General features: G+C 32.6%; 1 protein-coding gene and 1 pseudogene across 3 annotated transcripts; one reads left to right on the top strand and one right to left on the bottom strand.

Moving 5' to 3' along the window:
• Positions 1–3,514: 3,514 nt before the first annotated feature.
• On the bottom strand, positions 3,515–6,648 carry LOC145568169 (uncharacterized). 3 transcript variants are annotated; one of them, XR_014095781.1, is made up of 3 exons: positions 6,366–6,648; positions 5,023–6,103; positions 3,515–4,095 (listed from the first exon to the last, which is right to left on the bottom strand). XR_014095781.1 is itself a non-coding variant. In XM_081627610.1 (3 exons), the coding sequence occupies exons 2-3, from the start codon at positions 6,098–6,100 to the stop codon at positions 3,973–3,975; spliced, it is 507 nt and encodes a 168-aa protein (XP_081483736.1). In that variant the 5' UTR covers positions 6,101–6,111; positions 6,366–6,648; the 3' UTR covers positions 3,515–3,972. The 3 variants fall into 3 exon arrangements, 1 of the variants encoding a protein (XP_081483736.1); XM_081627610.1 differs by having other exon boundaries at positions 5,717–6,111; XR_014095780.1 differs by having other exon boundaries at positions 3,516–4,095; positions 5,023–6,111.
• A 4,898-nt stretch (positions 6,649–11,546) lies between these two features.
• LOC145568168 (ethylene-response factor C3 pseudogene) lies at positions 11,547–12,712 on the top strand (annotated as a pseudogene).
• The last annotated feature ends 3,295 nt before the right edge of the window (positions 12,713–16,007 follow it).

Raw genomic sequence — 16,007 nt, 5'->3', positions numbered from 1 at the left:
GTACGTGGTAATATAATCACTTAGGGTATGTTCACATTTACTGAATTGAGCTGAGCTGAACTGAACTGAACTGATTGGAGCTAAACTGAACTGATTGGAGATGAACTGAACTAAAATGAACTGAATTGAAGTGAGTTGAAATGAATATTTTATGAGAGAAAGAAATTAGGAGCTGAATTAAACTAAACTGGACTGAACCGATTGAAGCTGAACTGAACTGAAATTAAGGTGAAGTGAACAGACCCTTAATCATGCATTTCAAATAATCACCAATTGCATAATTATTGATTAATTTACACAAAAGTTCTGCTGAGAGAACTATTAAATAGAGAAATTAAGAGTGGTTCCCATTGTTTAGGCATGTCTGTAAACAAGGGAGCAAAGAGTGACGCAATGCTTTTGTAGAATCTTTCTCTCTCCTGGATTAGGGTGTTCTGCTTGTTTTCCAAGCATTTTAATCTCTTTTTAATACTCGTACTCCGTACCAAGTATTTATTGATTTTTTTTTTTTTTTTTTTTTTTTTTTTTGCTTTGAAAGAACAAGTATTTATTGATTGAATTAGGGTGTTCAGTAGAATCTTTCTCTCTCCTGGATTAGGGTGTTCAGTATTTCTTTTTTTTTTTTTTGTTTTCCCAAAAAAAAAAAATTACAGAAATTACTACAACATGCAGCCTAGTTCATTATTTCCAATAATAATTTTTGTACTAGGAGAATAAAATACGGAGTATTATTATCTAGCATGATTTCAATAATAGATGCAAGTTATTGAGTTAAGGTACGTGAAATTTATAAAATAATATAAGAGTGCAATAAATAAAAGTTGAATAACAACAACAACAATAATATAAGAAAAACAGTGAAATGTGTCCCTCAACCTCTAAATAAATACGAAATGGTACTACTGTCCTATTGTTTATTTTTGCAAGTAAAGACTAAATTGATAAATGGATTTGAAATTGGCCATGTCTTGTAAGGGAACACATGAAATTATGAAAGTACTCTTAAGACCATCATCACTGATGGTATAAAAATTTATACCATCCCTCTCTCTCTACCACTTTCTCACTCCTCCACATCATGTCATCATCTATACCACAATACTTCTCAAAAAATCATTCCACCCATGGTATAAAAAAAGTTTACCACCACACTTTCTCTCTCCTATTTGTATCAATAATACACTTAACTTAATTATAATTATATTTCATTTTATTATTGGAAATAACTAATTAATGTTTGTAAAGTTAATTAAATAAAATAAGCAATTTAAATAGTAAAAGCGAATTCGAAAAAATATATAAAACTATATCAATATGGGTGTCTATGTGTAGATCTTGAAAAATTATGAACAATGGTAATTTTTTCATAATTTTTAACTTTATAATTTTTTCTTAAAATGCAATTGAAAAAAAAATACATGATAACCAGGCCACATGGCGTGACCTGGTTGGTTCATGTTTCACGGGGATCGAAGCAAATGTTTATCATGAGATGGTATATACCATCAAATGGTATACTTTTATACCACTAATGTAGTGAAAAATTGCAAGTTTTTGATGAGTTTTTACACCGTGGCACAAAATTATACCACGAGTGTTGATGCTCTAAAGTGAAGTTAATAATTGTTCATTTTGTCATTAACTTTCAAATTGGCCATATTTTTTTTTTTTTTACAACTTATGAATTGAATTAAATAATTACAGTACTCCGTAATTAATATAACATGCTATTTAAGGGCATGTTCTCTTCAAATTATTTTCAGTTTAGTTCCAATAAGTTAAGTTTCAGTTCAGTTCAGTCAATCAGAACAAGTCCTAAATTAGCCAATAATAATTGATCATGTTAATCCAGAATTGATTAATTAAGTTTATGAAGATTATGAACTGGTGTAGTGACCGTGTGCAATGAAGAGGATGGCACATGGCTCGGTGGCCACATGTGTCATGTGCAAATAACTTGTAAGTGTCAATGCTCAAAAGGTGGGCGTTTAGATGATTAGATAATACTCGTACTATTAAATGAGAAACAAAAAGCAGAAAAACAAAAACAAACAAGATATTATAATATGATTAGATGATAATCTAGATGTAATTTTGCTTTTAGTACCTTTAGATTTAATTTGCTAGGAGAAACTTTAACAAGGTACCCCACTCCATTGCCAAAATCTCTTGAGCAATTACGCTAAGAAAAATCATAGTAGTATAAACCCGAAAAAATTGTAGTAGTCTTCACATCTAGGGATGTCAGTGCCTCAGTGGGATGGGTCTCGGTTGGCTGGTGGTGGGGCGGGGATGAGGATAATAATTATACCTGCTATGGGTAATGGGGTGGGGGTTGATTTTAAGTTGTACCCGCCACATCTCTGCTTCACTTTGTACCCGTCCCATCTCCATCTCATACCTACATTTATATATCTTTAAAAACAAAATTATACTTCACTTTTATGCTGTTTTATAAAATAATTACGAGAAATAAAATATTAATTATAATACTTTGTACTACACTTATATCATAAACAAAAACATGTATAATTTTAAGAATAATTTTTTTTTTTATTGTAATCAATATTAATTATGTTGGATTGTGTATTTGAAAAGCGGATAATAGACGGGTCTTGGGTGGAAATTAGGCGGGTCTTTGGTGGGGTTTAGGTGGGGTGGATATCCAAGTGAGGGGTGAGAAGGATGGTTTCGGAGTTGTACCCATCGGGGCGGGGATGGGATGAATTCTAGACCCGCCGTGGGTAGGACTGTGCACCGGTCCAAAACCGGAACCCAGAATCACATGTTTTTAAGGACCGGGGACCGGACCGTAATCAACCGGTCCGGTTCCGGTCTGGACCTGTTTTAAATGGTCCGTTCCGGTTTTAGACCGGAAAAGACCGGAATTATAGAATTTTCCAGCATTTTATAGAAAATTTGTTAGATCTACGTAGTATTCAAAAATTAAAATGAAAAATTAAAAATTAATATGATAATTAAGAAATGTAGTAAGATTACATACTAAATTAAACTAATTACATAGTATATCAAATAAAATAATACAATTTGAAAATAAAAAAATAAAAAAAATCAGATCTACAGTTGGGAGTTTGGTGGCTGGTGGGTTGAAAATAGAGATTCATAGCAAGTGGGTCGTTCTAAGCTTCGCCAGAAGGTAGCAGGCCGCCGACCAGGTGGAGTCCGACTGCTCGTGTCCCATGTGGTGGTTGTAGCCTCGCTGGTCTGTTTCTCCGGTGTGGTGGATTGGTGGGTGGGGGATTAATAAGACTTTGGAAGTAAGTGAGACTGTGAGAGGGAGATTGGAAGTAAGTGAGCTGCGGCAGGTTGCGGCGGTGCCGTGGTTGAGATCGGGGGCGGAGGCGCGGAGCAGAGGAGGAAAGAGAGTGAGAAAAGGAAAGAAGAGCTGAAGAGGCGTGAGAATGATACTGATTGTCTGATTGAATCTTAGGGTTTTTAGGAAATTAAAAAAAAAAAAAAAAAATTCCCGGGTTTCCGGTCCAGACTGTAATACTCCGTTTTTTACCCGAACCGGACCGGAAACCCGAAATTTCTCATTTCTAAGGACCGACCCGAAATCCTACAGTCCGGTCCGGTCCAGGTCAGTTTTCCAGTCTAGGTCCAAAAATGCACACCCTTAACCGCGGGGATGGGGATAGGGATAGAGATGAAAATGTTAGGTAGGGATGGGGATGGGCAACATCCGCCCCACCCCATTGACATCCCTATTCACATCTTCGGGCTACTTAAAAAATAAACACAACAACCAAAATTACAATTTAAGGCCATAATTCACAATACTTCACCATTAACTTCACAAATTAAGTTAATCCAAACTAATAAACATAACGTGAAATAACTTGCTCTTAAAATGGATGATAACTCCCTAGAAATGAGTTTCAACTTCCAAGTAAGTTTTACCGTACATACTCAAAATAAAATAATGCATACACATTAAATAAAGACACTGGCTTAACATGTAACTCTTAGCAGCAACTCCCAAGGTTTCACATCCTTCAACAGCCAGCTTTCTATGCTACCCGGAGGCAGCGGCCACGGAGCTGATAACCTCCCTTCATCTTTATCCCCGAGTCCCTGACAGGTAGAAAAAATCAAGTTCAGGGACAAACAAAATATGCAATACTAGCTGAGAATGAAATGCACGATTGCATGCAGATATTTTCTGTATAAGAGTGCAAAAGTCCATTTCAAGGCATATCATGCTTCAAACAAAGTGTTTTTTTTTTTTTTTTTTTTTTTTTTTTTTTTAATTATATCTAGTACTCTAAATGCCCAATTAAAGAGAACCCAAAAGGATATTAATACTCTGATATAGCTTTTGCTCATCCCCGAGCAAACTTACCTTGCCAAACAATTCCACAAAACATGCAGAGCCGACACTTCAAGCATGATGTAAAGATTTCTATCCCTACAACCCGATTTCTCACATGTTCTTCAGTCAATTTAACAGGGGGATGGATCATACACAGGCTTCATATGTGATGCAACAACTATGCCTTCTAATTGCAGTAGATGAGGACATAGAAATTGACTAGTAGTTATAAAATTTCTAAAACCAACTTTAGCAATGACTTTTTTTTTTACATGAATCATACCAGCCTAAGACCCCAAGTCACATAATGGACAGAACAAGCATTGCAGCCAATCCCCAGATTATTTTAGGCCAAGTACTGAAACTGCTAATCCCACTTTAAAAGAAAATTTGTAGTACATTTTCTGCCAATTTTCTCTTATATTCATTATCTATTTGTTTTGGACAACAATTTCCCTACAAACACTATGTCCTGAAACAATTTTCTACCAGCAGTCTTGGAGCCTAACAGAACTAAAGACAGCCAATATAAATCTACTTAATCTACCAATTCAGAGCAAGGTTGATATCATTAATCCCAACACAATATATGAAAGTACTTCATAGAAGGTAACAGAAAATATAGCACTCGTATCGTATTAACAAAAGCTAGGAGGGGGGAGTGTAGTGATGGATGTAGAGAAACTCACATCAAGTAAGCATCAATTAAATTGACACTTAAGTCCTGAAACGTATAAGTCAGGCATTTCCCCATAGTAACAGCCAAGAAGGGCTCAATCTTGTTATCAGAATCAGAATCAGTATCAATATTCGTATTGAAATGCAACATCTTGATACTCAAGCAAGATGACAGACGACCACAATCATCCATGCATTTTTGGCACCATATGATGGCAAAGAGATTTTTGGATAAGGATAGAAACACTAAAGGATGGGCAATGTAGTCCCTCAAAACATGGTTTACATATTCACTCTCAAAGCCAGAGAGGACTGTAGTACAATGCTTGCCATTTAACAAATTGTAGGCACATAAGCGCCCACTCCGGCTGATCCAGTAGAGAACAGCATTGGACTCAGAGATTAGAACATCAGTCCTACGCCTAACGCCAAAGCTGGAGAGTTTTTTAGCAAGATCAGGACAATTGTTGAAAGGATGCCAATACCATGTGAGTGTGTCAAAGGTGTACACTATTTTGGAATAGTATCCCAACACTAAAAGCCTCCCATACTAGGGCATGGGTAAAACTATGAGTTCATCGTCGAACAACCTACCAAAGGGAGGCTTTGGAAGTGGCACCCAATATCCGATGCTAGGATCATACACCTCACCAAAACAAGCTTCCTCATCAGAAAGATCATAACTGCCAAAAACATAAAGCTTACCATCCATGGTAACCAGTTTGGGGAGGTAGCGAGGAGTGTTAAGGGGAGTTCCACTGATCTCACACTGAAGGTGAGGCTGGGTGAAATCAAAAGAGTGAAAGCGGTGAGATGAATTATAGATGTTATTGTTTTTAGGAGGGCGGGTATAAGAGGGTTTGCCACCAGAAACAGGCTCAGTGATGGTTGTAGGGATGAAATTACGACCTGCGGCATCATTTTTGATCTGGTATAAGGTGATGTCTTCGAATGCAGTTCTGTCACCACCAAACGAACCCAGATACGAGCATCCTCAGCACTTTCCAATTTAGAAGTGGGTGTTAACCTTCTCCTCTTAATCCTCTTCTCTGTCTCCGTTTCCGCCACATTCATTCCATCAACCTCCATCCTCTGTGCTCCTAAAATTATGAGGAGTTATAAATTTTAAACCAATGTTATACTACTGTATTTCCCATACTTGAATATAAATTCGATAATTATAGGTTAAAAATCATCAAATCAAAGAGAAAATCCAAGTTTATCTCCATCCATCACAAGGGCAAAAGTGTAGTAAAAATAGGGAAAAACAGGCAGGTTCATCAATTAAATCAAGAAATTAAATGCACAAACTTTGACATTGTTAAGAAAATTGAGGAAAAATTAAACAACGAACCTGATCAAATTGAAGGAAGAGCTGTTGGAGCGAGTGCGCGAGACTTATCAGTAGCGACAAGTCTGACGACTGACGACTGACGACGCCTTTTGAGTTTTGACACGGTTAAACTTAACGTAAAACAGTTAAAATCTTTACCAATTACGGAGTACTATTTACCTCAAACTCTATCTCTAAACTCTATTTCCCTCAGTAAATGTGAACGGACCCTAAGAAGATAAATATTTTAAACAAATCGGATGTAAAATAAAATATTGTACATTTGCTATAAAGTTACCTTAAATTTAGTTGCAAATAATAAAAATCGGAGGTAGTATAAAGATATTTATGTTTTATTGATAAAAATTGTCCTAAAAAGTCTACGGAGTAAAAGTTACCCTAAATTAACATCAAATGCATACAAAAGTTTTTGTTTTAAGAAACATCAAAAGTATGGGCTAGTTACATTTGAGTCATTAAAAAAAGAAAAAGCGAGGATAAACAAAATTTTAAAAAAATAAATTAATTAAGAGCGGTATATGCCATGTATGGTAGACTCTTCACACTTGAATCCACACAATCACCTATGATGGCATTCATGGCACACGTGTGTAGTCATGGTCAATATTTGACTACCAAAGTTTGGCAATGGAACTATCATACGTAAAACAATTTAAGCAGTCACGTGACCCATCGTTAGTGTGGGTCATGCTCGTGGCACGAGTGACTAATTTAAATTTAGAAGACACATTGAATTATATTTATCCTACTATACATGCAATTGCATTTGTAGTTTGTCTTACCTTGGTCCACACTCCACTCTTGATTCATTGCATTTGCCCATTGTATTTCGCATTCTTTATAATATTTTTTTGGTTGATTATGCCCCTTCAAGCTTAGATGTTACTAGTACTTTCTTATCCTAATTCTCTTAATCTCCTTGTTAATATTATTATTAACTTATCCTAATGACCTATTCTCTTAATTTTCTTGTTAATATCTATCGCCCATTCCATTCAACCTATTTTGTGTTTTTAGATATGACCTTTTAAGTAAATGTAATTTAGTATATGAATATGCCTATATAGGTCATTCGTACTTCAAAAGGAATCGATAGATGCTAAACCATGTATCACAATCCTACAAATAAGAAAGGAGAAATGGAAAAGAGAAGATGCTCGAAAAGCTGTCATACGAGTTGAGTGTCATTTGATGAGTAACTGAAATCAATTAACGTCAAACCTGACTATCTAGTGTGTTATATTTAGGATTACATACGTCAAGTCGTCAACATGTTACATTACACATGCTCAATCATGTATCCATATTAATAAGAGATTAAGAACGAAGTTGGCCAAATTCAGATGATTGACAATAATTAATAACAAAAACACAACAAGTTATATAGTATTTCAATGGCCGTTATTAATAAAGAAAATCAAACTATATAAACAAAAAAACTATTCAAAATGAAGGAAAAGTCTATATAAATTCCAACTATATGGATTTTTTAATTTTCAACAAGATGAATAGCATAGCTAAAGCATGAATAGCTATTGTCATGACATAGACGACTCATATGAAGTATTATATTCATGGGGCCATATCCATTGTTATTATTATTCCAAGTAGCATCGCACTTTCCTTTTCTCTTTTTTCAAAAATAAAATATAAAAAAATTATATCGGGGGTGAATGCATGAACCTTTACCTTTCAACGTTAAATCATTCTTCGTTATACCTAGCAATTTGGTTTGTTCTACCATCTAAGTTAAGAGCAATGATTTATTAGTAGAACTAATTTCAAAATATAGTAATTAATTTAATATCAATAATCAAATTAAGTTGGGGAATTAAACGGAGGGCCATTCTATATATGGACCCTTCAATGAAATGATTTAGTAATAAACAAATGCAACTAATTGCTAGCATCCATAGGTGGTTGAGCGTTAAGTTTTGGCATATCATTTTCATTCTCTTCCTTCTAGAAGTTTTCTTCTTCTATTTTATTTCTTTTTCCTAAACAATTAATAATAATAATAATAATAATAATAATACTAAATTAATAATAAAAAAATTATAATAAAAAAGATAATTGTATGTACTGAAATCAAAATAGTGGAAAAGGAGAAAAATAAAAATTACTACTAAGGCCCTGTTCAATTCAACGTAAAAATAATAATATTTGTTAAAAATAATTTCAGTTCAGCAATATTAATTTCAAATTAGTAAAAATAATTTAAGTTTAACAAAATTAATTTCAGTACAGTAAATTTAATTTAAGATCGGCTAATATAAGGTAAAGTGAATATGGCCTAAGTGAATTTTTGGGTGTGAGATGCATTGATAACTTTAGTTGGGAGGTGTACGTATTGATTTGATGAGTAGTACTGTAGTAGAATTGTACTATATAGCAATTTACATGTGAAAGGTCTTTGGGATTTTTTTTATATGCACGACTATATGGTCTATATCGGTCTTCTCTTATAGTTCATGTTGGGGACATCTTTGAGGAAGAGCTTGTAGAGCAGCCACACATAACTGACATAAACCCCCCCCCCCCACCCCCACACCCACCCGCGAGATAGGATACTGGTGAGACCCGCACCTTACTATATATAAGAACGAGTAAATCACATAGTTATCAATTCATTCTTTACTGTTCGAAACTTATCTAATTAATATGGATATAACGTAGTAATAATTAAAAATATGTAGCAATAAAAGAAATAGAGAAGTACATTTACACTCGTACGTAACTTTTAGATTTATTGCTACATAACTATATAAACTGATTCTAATTAATAAAGAAAAGGATTGAATTGAAAATAGAAAAAAAAAATTATAATAAAAAGGAATTGAGTCATTGACCTATCTCTGGTCTAAGATGACCTAGAACACAATAATAGTAGGTTAAATTGTTAAAATTGACACATTACTGTACGTGTATTTAGGTGACTATGCATGTTCGTTTATTACATACGAGTAATATAGTGTATGTGTTATGAACTTATGATATGCTGTATGGGACAGCTGTATATTTAGGGGATATTTTAATATTAGTCTTGCTATTATCATGTAAATACAAAGTTCTTCGTATTAATTATTACAAATAATGAAATGTGATGACAAAATCGTACTGATTTTGAGCAAAAATTCGTCACTTTTTTTTTCTTTTTCTTATTACGTTACATTTATAAAAAAAAGTATCTCATGCATGCAATGTATAGAGTAACAATAATCTCACATCCTAGATTAGCTATATGATCATTGTTACACTTGACTTAAACTGAATTCTTTGTTACTAATATAAATAGAATTCTCTCTAAACGATTTTAGTGTCGTAGTTGAGGGCTATGTAGTATCCTATCTTATATCTCCCTTCTTCTTGTCAGGTTTAACCGGTATTATAAAATATTAACATAACCTTAAAAGTGATTTACTGCAGATCTTATTCGTACCAAAAAAAAAAAAAAAAAAAAAAAAAACACTAATTAATCAATATATACTTCTTACTCACTTCGCACGCACTATTCTTAATATTTCTTAGATTGATTTCATAATCGATCATAACAGTAGTATAAAAGCTTAAACAAGCTTCCCTAAGTAATGATTATTATTGGTGAATAATGTATGCATACATATCCTATAAAAAGGGGAACAATAATATTTATTAGATGTAACATTATCTAAATGCTTTAATTGTGATGTACAATGTTTGTAGTTAGTTTGTGTCCCTAATGTCATCATTTCAAAATTGGCTTTGGTGTTTTTTGTCAAAGAAATTTGGCTTGGTGTTGAGGTGAAATCTTAATCGATAGGTGTCATTTTCTGTATTTGTATATAGTTGATGATGCTTAGGCTAAGCAATAACCTTACGTATGCCTGCCATATAAGGAATTTTGGAATGTTTCTTTCACATGAAACCTCGTATGCGGCTTCCTTTCTAGACCCCAGTAATGGCACTAATAAGCTATACATATATAAGTACTATAGTAACAGCAGTAACGATCCCAATAAACTATATAGTTATCAGAGAACACATCTAATATTTATTATCTGTAACTCAACTCTTTAATTATGACTAGCTATAAAAACATTAATCAAATTAAGGCCCGCTCCCTCGGGAAGTACAAATAATATTTGATTTAGGCTATACGAAGTATTTAGATAATTGTAGGGTTTTAAAAAATTAAAAAATTGAAGTATTAATACAAAGTATATGTTTCATTTTTTTTTTATTAACCCAATAATTTATTTTAACAAACAATTATGAGAAAACCCAACAAAGGTTAGAAGGTGCTTATGGAAATTCTTAATTTTATTTACTCTGTAGTTTATTTTAAAGGCATAAAATATCTATTACACACTTCTTTTTCACCGGATTATTACTAATTAAAGTTGACTTTTATTGATTTACTATTGTTATATTCTGTAAAATTACAAATTCATATCATAATTATAATTAAAATTAATTTTTACTAACTATCTTTAAACAATATATTTACTATTTCCAATGGATTCATAGTTAAGCTCTTTCCACATGGAACTTGCTTATGTAACCCTTTAGCAACAAGTTAACACATAAATAATATTCCAATTTCATTGACTATGAATAGTTTGTCCATTATTTCATTCAATAACTAAACACGACCATGCTACAAGCTCGATGGTCCCATTAGAAAAAGACACAAATAAATCCAAACTTTATACGGAGTATTATAATTTAATATTAAAATCAATTAAAAACCATTAATTAAAAAGATAAATGACATCACCTTGAATGCTATCCTACCTTGACCACGCCGCCGGGGTAACCATTGACCCACGTGCTTAAAATAATTCACCTTAAAATCCATTCAAATTTTGGTCTCTTATCAAGTCTCACAAAACATCAACTACATATACCAAAAGCTAAATTAAAAAAAAAAAAAGCATCAAACATTAAAAAATTGCTTTATATTCCTATCAAATCTATCCAAAATATTGTTAATAATTCTAGGACATCCTCCTTTGCCCATAATTCAGAATATGTCACTTTCATATTATTTTACATCAATAAAATCTAGTAAACCCTTGTTTTGACATTATTATACTAGCATTACCTTACTTTTTCTATACTACTATGGATACGTCATTTTATTTTGGTCCACTATTTTAAGGGGTATAAATAAGGTGGGAATGTGAATCAAATTTTTCCAATTGGTGAGTCTTCTTAACTCTTTTAAGCCTTAAACTTTCAACTTAAAGATGGATAATTCTTTTTATTATTCATCTTTCTCTTCACATCAAACTCACACCAATTACCACCACCACCACCACCACCACCCTCAATCAACTCCATCGGAGTCGGAATCATCCGGCTCCGTTGGATCATCAGAATCGTTCCCTTGGGACGAGTTTTGGTCTAGTTACAATTCTGTTACACTACCTCAACTCCCATTTAATATAAACGACTCAGATGAAATCGCCTTATTTAACATGTTATCAGAGCAAGGCACGCAGCAGGGGAATCGGGCTGAAACAAATCCCGCTTCCCCTGCTTCAACCAACTCCGCCACGTCATCATTCTCTCAAGGTGACGTGGGGCCCACGGAGGTGGAAAAGAAGTCCTATAGAGGGGTGAGGAGGCGGCCGTGGGGGAAGTATGCGGCGGAGATTAGGGACTCGACACGAAACGGTGTTCGAGTTTGGCTAGGCACGTTTGACAATGCGGAGGCGGCCGCCTTGGCTTATGATCAAGCGGCATTCGCGATGAGGGGGCCGATGGCGGTGCTCAACTTTCCGGTAGAGATAGTTAGGGAATCATTGAAGGAGATGAAAAGAGAGAATGGAGAATTTGATGAGGATAACCAAGATTACTCTACTTCCCCTGTAATTGCATTGAAAAGAAAACACTTGATGAACAGAAAATCAATGGGAAATAATAGTAGAAAAAGAGAAAGAAAAGTGAAGAATCAAACTAATACTACTTCTTCTAATCATGGTTCTACAAATATGGTGATTTTTGAAGATTTAGGAGCTGATTATTTGGAACAATTATTGAGTTGTTCTGAAGTGATAAAAGAACAAGTACAGTGATACAATTTTGGGAGCTCTGTTTCTTGTTCCCTAAAAACAGGGGGAAAAAACAGGGGAGTTGTAAAAGTATAAATTATTATCAACTTATCCCACTTATTTTCTTAAATATTCATGAGGTTTTTTGAGAAAAAAAAAATGTTTTTTTTTATTAGTTTATCCCCTTGGTTTCTTTTGTAAATATGGAGAATGAAGGTTCATGTTATCTCATGTAGTAGTAGTTGTTTTATCCATAGAACTATTTGTAATTGTTTTTAAAGAATCTAAATTCTATATTACTCATAGTTAGAATTCTTTTTTTTTTTGGAAGGTATAATTAACTATTTACGTATGATTCCTTCGATACTATTGGATTTTTTGTAAGATTAATTTTGTATAATATTAATAAATTAAAAAAAAAAAATTAATAACTGTGATCATGTATTTTGGATTATGTAGATAAATCTGTCCAAATGGCATGTAAGAGTTCTAATTTCTAAAACACATGGTAATTGCTTAAATTGGTTGAAGCATGCATGCTCCTTATGTCTCGTGATTTCGTGAATACATGTGCCTAAAAGTAAGACCAATGTGTTACTCATAATATTCAACTTTATTACAATAATCACGTGTTTAAGATATTGTTAGTTGTCTGACTGTCTCTAAATAATAGATCGTGTATTGTGTTTAGTGCACTACAATTATGGTTACATGTTACAAATTAGTCCATTTATACAAATGTTTTCAATTGGCACACAAACAGTATTATACTCATATGACGTTTAACTACCCCTTCATTATTTTTCCCTCTTTTGATTTATATTTGTATTCTTTTGCTACCATGATACTTACTTTTCACTAACAAAGTTTACCAATGTGCTAATAGAACCACCACTAACACTAGTTAATTACTTGGTTAAAAAAAGAAAAAATAAAAATAACACTAAGACCCTGTTCTTTTCAGCAGAACATGTGTCAATAGAGCAGATAATTAATAATCTGCAGAGTCGGGCTCACTAGTTACTTGGTAAAAGAAGTTGTAATACAATTATAAAATAAGAGAGGTTAATTAAATGAAAAGGAAATATGAAATGGAGGGACTATTGAAATGTCATTTTTTTTTTTTGGGAAACGACAATTGTGTCATGGTGTATTGATGTACATAAATGATCTAATTTATCCCAAGAGAGATTCATGTGATCCAATTTTTCTTACTTCTACACGTTATTCACAAACTAGTAAGACGAGTATTATTTACGATGAATATAATGCATAGGGGTGAGGAGAAATTCGAGTGCATCTCATCGCATAGCTCTTATATATTTGCAAAACATATAGGAGGTTAAAAATGTAAATTTGGCAAGCTTTTGGAAAAAGTCGACTCTATAGTGGTACATTATAATGTACCATTAAGCATGTATAATGTACTATTCAAGTATAAATTGTCTAAATAGTACTTTTTGTGTACTATTATACATGTAGTGGTACTTTTTACGTCCTATAGATTGAATATTTTTTTCCCAAAATTATTACCACCTGTCACCTATTATACATGTAATAGTACATTTTTCATCCTATATGTTTGCTAAACCAATAGGAGCTATGCGCTAGGTGTTAACCCAAAAAAATTCAGGGTACCCTGATTTGAAATCGGAACCTGTTTGGAACCCCGGAACCTATAGATCAGGTTGTGGTTTCGGGTTATAATATTTTGAACCTGGAACCTATAGGGTACCCTGTTAGTACAGGTTTCCTGTAGTGTACACTAAACCGGAATCTATCATTTAAGCCCAAATATAAAGCCCTATATCAAAATTGTATAAAAGCCGTCACCTACCTCTCTCCCTCCTCTTATTCATTTTTCATCTTATTCTTAAATGTTTAATTAATGGTATTAATACAAGTAACTGTAATATTGTATAAAATATTCTAGACAATCAGTATTGATTTGTTATATTTGTAGTACTATATTAAAGTTGTAAGAGATTTTTACAGAATACCTTGTTACGCTCACCCCTGATAATGCATCTAAAATTCTCAGCTAATTTTTCATTAACGGTGTTGAAAAATAGAAATAAAATTTAAGATAAAATTCTATCACAAAAGTATTACAAGCATCAAATTTAGGTTCTAAAATCTTGAAGAGTAATCTGATGTATTGTGTAATGTGTATTTTTCATTTTCAAAAAATTCAAAAAAAAAAAAAAAAAAAAAAAAAAAAAGAACCTCAAAGTAAATATGTCAAATCTTTGGGCCAATATTCACAAGACCTTCCGAGTTGGTTCATATGTAGGGCCCAATCTTACAGTTGTTATGGCCCAGTCAGTTATCCTTGTCCACTCAATTTTACTTGCATAAGAAGTGATCTCACTTATCAAAGAAAAACTTTTTAGTTGTTAGTCCGTAAAATTACTTACAATTTCTCAATTTGACCAAAAAAAAAGACTTATGTAGTTATGTATGGAAGAGACAAGAGATTAGAGAGCGACTATAAACTGCTGATGCAATTACATAGATCTTGAAAGACGGTAACGTTTTGCCGATGATTATATGCCAACTAGTTTAGTTAGTTGTGATTTTGGATGGTAGTTACATTATTTGTAAATTGTAACTTATTTTTATAAAATATCCCGTAAGTTTTTTTTAGTGCACTTAGGTAAGATCCTAGTGTGAGGATTAGTCCTAGACTTATCAAAATCATCGAGCTCAAACTATCGTGAGATTTGAAACCAAACAATGGGAAGAATAATTGCCTACAAGGGCTGCAAACTTGTAAACCATCTTGACATTCAACGCTTAAAATTATATATCATCTTTCTTTTATCAATTATATATTTATATATATTCATCAATTAATAGTTCTAATATAACAATGGTTAAACATTCAAACACTGAAAATTGTAACCAAAATAATGAAAATGTCAAGGACGATTCAAGATTTTACAAATAATGCCCATTATAATCAAAATTAATACTGCATGCTTAAAAGTGTCAAACTTTAAAAATTGAAGGCAAAATTTAGTCCAATATGACAAGAAAACTCTACAAAAATGTCATAATGCATTGTGCATAGTAGACAACAAATAACTCAAAATAATCAATATTCAATTTTATGATACATAAAGTTTTATTTTTTAATTTATTATTATTATTATTATTATTATTTTAATTTTTTTTTTACATGATTATCATACTTTAATTGAATTTATTTTAGCTGTAAACTGAAATAATGTAATTTTTTTTAAAAATTGAATTTCTTTTTTGAAAGAAAAAGAACTTGATTTAGAAATTGAATTTCTAAATGTATGGCAAAATCTCTGAATAATACGGAATATATTAATTGGGCCATCAATATGGACCGCACCAAAAAGAAAGCACTATCCTTAGCTAAATCATTAAAATATATGTTGGTCCAACTACAAACCTGAAAAAAGGTGAAGAAAAATCTTTTTTTGTTGGCCTTTTGAAGGAGCTTCCTCGAACTCTCATATCTAATAATTGTTGTTGAAAAGTGTAAAATTCTCAAAAAATAAAAAAATAAAAAAAAAAACTTTTAACAAAAGATTATTGTACGCACTAGTATTATCAATGGTCAAATACTCAATAT

The sequence above is a fragment of the Chenopodium album genome, chromosome 11 (assembly GCF_948465745.1).
Source record: "Chenopodium album chromosome 11, dcCheAlbu1.1, whole genome shotgun sequence".
Lineage (NCBI taxonomy): Eukaryota > Viridiplantae > Streptophyta > Magnoliopsida > Caryophyllales > Amaranthaceae > Chenopodium > Chenopodium album.
This window is presented reverse-complemented; position numbering and strand designations above follow the sequence as displayed.